Source organism: Sinocyclocheilus anshuiensis, unplaced genomic scaffold (genome assembly GCF_001515605.1).
Source record: "Sinocyclocheilus anshuiensis isolate Anshui unplaced genomic scaffold, SAMN03320099.WGS_v1.1 scaffold207, whole genome shotgun sequence".
NCBI lineage: Eukaryota > Metazoa > Chordata > Actinopteri > Cypriniformes > Cyprinidae > Sinocyclocheilus > Sinocyclocheilus anshuiensis.
Window position 1 is genome coordinate 5,765,921 of NW_015551045.1, and position 4,954 is coordinate 5,770,874.

At 37.7% G+C, this 4,954-nt stretch overlaps 1 protein-coding gene across 2 annotated transcripts in view; it reads left to right on the plus strand.

Moving 5' to 3' along the window:
* LOC107661753 (probable ATP-dependent RNA helicase DDX52) overlaps nucleotides 1–3,021 on the plus strand; it is an 8,750-nt gene extending 5,729 nt beyond the window's left edge. For both annotated transcript variants that reach the window (XM_016451519.1, XM_016451520.1), the window contains exons 11-15: nucleotides 1,272–1,422; nucleotides 1,498–1,573; nucleotides 1,681–1,752; nucleotides 2,458–2,556; nucleotides 2,790–3,021. In XM_016451519.1, coding sequence (XP_016307005.1) covers nucleotides 1,272–1,422; nucleotides 1,498–1,573; nucleotides 1,681–1,752; nucleotides 2,458–2,556; nucleotides 2,790–2,853 — 462 coding nt within the window. In that variant the 3' untranslated portion in view covers nucleotides 2,854–3,021. The remainder of the gene's footprint in view (nucleotides 1–1,271; nucleotides 1,423–1,497; nucleotides 1,574–1,680; nucleotides 1,753–2,457; nucleotides 2,557–2,789) is intronic.
* Nucleotides 3,022–4,954: the final 1,933 nt, after the last annotated feature.

Below are 4,954 nucleotides of genomic sequence, written 5' to 3' on the forward strand. Positions count from 1 at the left end.
CTAGTTTCTCACACTGTGCTGGTGTGATCTTGGTCCATTCTTCTTCCAGTCTCTTCCATAGCTCGGTAACTGTAGTGGGTTTCTTAGCCATAACTTTGTCGAAGATTTTCAGTTGGGTTTAGATCAGGACTCTGGGCCCGCCATTCCATTATTTCAATGTTCTTAGCTTCAAGGAACAGCTTTACCCATTTTGCAGTGTGAAGGGGTCATTGCCTTGCATGAAAACTGCAGGCTGATTGGGAGATGCTGCAGGGAAGGAACTGCATGTTGCTAAAGGAGGTCCTGATAAACATCTGTATCTGTATAAGAGGCCCGACTGCTGCTGCAGAAAACATCCTCCAAACCATGACACTTCCTCCTCCAGCTTTCACTGACTTCTTTACGCACTTGGGCTTCAGTCTTTCCCCAGTTTGATGCCAAACAAAATGTTTCCCATCAGACCCAAATAAATTAAACTTTCTCTCATCACTAAACTTTGGATGAGTTCTCCTCTCTCCACACAACATGCTCCTTAGCAAAGGTGAGCCTAGCCTTTTGATTATTTCTGCTAATGAGAGGTTTGGTCACTGCAGAGTGTGCTTTCAGTCCAACTTCTCTTAAACTTGCTGAGACAGATCCTTACCCTGTTTAGCGCTGAACTGGCAAGCAATTCCAGCTGCAGTGTTGAACCGATTCCACATTGAGAGTCTCTGCATTATCCTGTCTTCTCGTGCATTTGTCTTACGGGGACGACCAGCCTTTTTGGGGGACTTGAATGAATTAGTGTCATTGTAAACCTGCAATCACTATTGAGCCTTCAGCTCGTCTGTATTTTTGGATTGACTGTTTATTATCTTTCTCTTGAAAATATCCCATAGATATTATATCCTCCTCCACCTTTCACTGACTTCTTTACGCACTTGGGCTTCAGTCTTTCCCCAGTTTGATGCCAAACAAAATGTTTCCCATCAGACCCAAATAAATTAAACTTTCTCTCATCACTAAACTTTGGATGAGTTCTCCTCTCTCCACACAACATGCTCCTTAGCAAAGGTGAGCCTAGCCTTTTGATTATTTCTGCTAATGAGAGGTTTGGTCACTGCAGAGTGTGCTTTCAGTCCAACTTCTCTTAAACTTGCTGAGACAGATCCTTACCCTGTTTAGCGCTGAACTGGCAAGCAATTCCAGCTGCAGTGTTGAACCGATTCCACATAATCCTGTATAAGGTATAATACTTATGTAAAAGTTACATAATTTTCTTTTAATTGGTCTCTCTTTGTCTCTCTCATTAGAGGGACAATGTTGTGAGCAGTTTCCGTTCGGGGAAGATCTGGGTGCTGATCTGCACTGCTCTCATGGCCCGTGGTATTGACTTCAAGGGCATCAACCTGGTTATCAACTACGACTTCCCTACCACTGCTGTGGAATACATCCACCGCATCGGTTAGTCTGTTGTAGCTTATTAATTCATGTTGCTATCCTTATTATACTAAGCTTGCTGCTTTGTTTTCTCTATAGGGCGAACTGGAAGAGCAGGACACAAAGGAAAGGCAATAACTTTCTTCACCGAGGATGACAAACCTCTCCTTCGCAGGTAGTAACAGCACTCTTCAACTATTATAGTATTGCCTGAAATTGAATGGAGATCCCTTTCTAATCCTGATTGCATGGGCCTCTGCTCACTTATTTTTTATGTATCAGCATTGCGACTGTCATAAAGAAGGCTGGATGTCCTGTCCCTGACTACATGATCGGTTTAAAGAAAATCAAAAGGTGAGGTTACACAGTTATATTATACAGCAGTTATATTATTATACCATAACTTTCATCTTTTTTTTTTTTTAATCAGTCAGGCATAGTTGCTTGTTCAATACTGTGGTTTGGAGATAAAGTCTAGCATGTTTAGATGTGTAAAATGCTTTCTGGAGACTAGTGTTGCTATCAAATGTCACAATGTAACGCTGCGTTCACACTACAGCGACTTTTGTCGCTGCATGTCGCCAGGGGCTTGGCGATGAGGCTGCTAGTGGGCGTTCTCACTACTGGTTGCCTTGACAGCGAGTCAGGTTTCTTGCCGCTAAGTACAAACATTTTTGGAGGCAAAAGACTAAATATAATCTAAATTAAATCCGTACATACAAACAAAAATTAATGAGAAACAGAGCCTAATTTCTTCCATTGCATATGTTTATCTACGGCTGAGAGGAGAAGGATCACATGAGCTCTGCCGTCTTCTTTCCTGTTGGCTGTCGCTCCCAAAAGTCGCTCTTCATTTGCATAAAGTTGAAGGATTCTGAACTTTTTTGTGTTGCTGGACACGCCCCATCCGGTCACCAACGGTCACTATCGCTTGCTGTCGCTCGTGTTGCCAGAAAATCGCCAGCTCTCCATTGAAATTAATGGGATTGTGTCGCTTTGTTGTTGCGTGTTGCTTGTAGTGTGAACGGGGCTTGAGACCTCTAATTTTTCTCCCTACAGCAAATTGAAACGGCAGCTTGCAACAAAACCCCCCAGACGGTCAACTATTCGCACGACTCCACGCATTCTCTTTGAGAAAAAGCCCGGCAAGAGAAAAAGGTTTGTTCTGGATCCCAGTGCAGATAGCTGGACACACCTCACGGCATTTAAAAAAAACAGGACCAGAATCGCATTATTTCAGACTTTTATTGACAATTAATTCATAGTTTTAACATCTATCATTTTAAACGGTTTAATTTTGTATTGCAATATTTAATCGACTTAATCATAATGGTGGTTTCTCATCGTAGTTTAGTGTGTAACTTCAGTACATCTTCACTGTTTAATTTCAGGAGAAAAACAAAAGCTGAAGCAAAAGCAAAGGGCGACGCATCAGAAGTAATTTCTAACAGCTGATGTGGCACATTGAGAGTGTTGTACAGACTGCTATTTTTTTCTATCCATATTATTGTCTCTAATAAAGTGAATGTTGACCAGACTGTGTGAAGATCTTGTTATTATGACAATCAACAGTTGGAACAGAGCTTGACAGTGCTGTTCCATTTTACATTCCATAAAACATTACCACCATAAACTGAAAGGGTCTGTTTAATTATTTGTTTTTATCAAAAGCGATAGGCTTTTAAACACTGGTGCAGGTCAGACTCGTAATGTCAATCTCTGGTTTACATCTCGTCATTGTATTGTGTGCATGGTATGTTGAGTTTCAAGCATCAAGTAGTTTTTTTGTGTTTTCACCAGTGCCATGTGAGATGATTACAAAACAGCCAATCGGAATATACTGGATGTTGTGGGGTGTTAGGCAAATGAGTTTATTACATTCCTGGGGCCATTTGGACCCGGTGAAACATAAGTTTATTAAACAGTCATAACATAATATTTCTCAACTAAAACCACATTGTATGTTATCAGTAACTTATTAATAATTGATTGCACAAACATATTTGTCGTTACAGTGTTATTACCATGTTAATACATTTGCCCTTTTTTATTAATAAGAAATTACGAATTCTTTGTTTTATATAAACTGAAGTTGTGAATGAGAAGATATACAGTGGTGTGAAAAAGTGTTGGCCCCCTTCCTGTTTTTTTACATTTTTTGCATATAGCAATAGCTGTATGGGTCAAAATTATCGCACTTTTATGCCAAAAATCATTAGGATATTAAATAAAGATCATGTTCCATGAATATATCTTGTGAATGTCCTAACTTAATTTTTGATTAGTAATATGCATTGCTAAGAACTTAATTTGGACAACTTTAAATGCAATTTTCTAAATATTTAATTTTTTTTTGCAACCTCAGATTCCAGCTTTCAGATTATGCATAAATCTCAGTTTCAAAAAATGTACCCTTATGACTGGTTTTGTGAAATATATGTGAACTTATGTGTAACATATGTGAAATATAAACATATATAATCTGAGTACTTAAAAAAAGAAAGAAAAAGAAAAAGCCTCCATTTGGACCAGAAAGGTAAAGGTAAAAATGTGTTTAGAAAAATTGTTTATATCTAAAAAGAAAACATTTTTGGGGGGATTTTAGGGAAAGTCCCCACAAGAGTGTGTAGCAAGACAGTACGCCAATACTGTGACATAATTCATAATGTCTTGTCTTAAACCACATGCTCTGTTTTTGCTTACTAGCCTTTACATTCAAACGTTACAGCTAAATGTAATATGCTAGATTTGATCATTACATTTAAAGGTGAAATTGTTTAAATGTAAAAATATGCAGTTGCATTTTTTTACAGCGTTGTTGCCTGCTGCTATTTGTAATGTGAATACACTGCTAAAAAATGACCGAATAAATATTCAACACTTTTAACACGTTTAAAATTCACGTTTTCTTCTTGGACAAAAACAAAAATATTGATGACTGGTTTGTCTGCAGGGGTACACATAATTCTGTTCAGTACAAAGCTCTCTACATCCCACATGTTAAAAGTTTTAAAGATAGAAATCTCTGTCATTGTGTGCTATAAAACCCCACATTTTTGGTTATAGTGTACAATCTACCAACTAAAAGCAGTAGCACTTTAGAAAATCATGTCTCGTGGCTGTAAGCAATGGCTATTGGCTATTTAAAAGGGGACAAGCCCTTCCATATGATTTCATTTACTGTTTTAGTAGGAAATATGTATCGCAGGTAAGAATGCTGACAACCCATTTAAACATGATGAGAAAATTAAATAGACAGGCATATCTTGAACCAAAGATATTCAGCAGCAGCAAAAAAAAAAAAAAAAACATTACTGTGCAAATCGGAAAGTGAATGAAGTGATTTTAGCACTGAAATTGTCGTAACTTACATCATTTCCTTTCAGGGATTTCTGCCGCCCGTTTAAGATTATCATTAAAATAACACAATCATTCATTAACATGATTCTGAGGATGTAAAGTTGATGAAAAAAAGAAATATAATTGGCTATATATATATATATATATATATATATATCAGAATCAGAATCAGAAGAGCTTTATTACCAAGTATTTT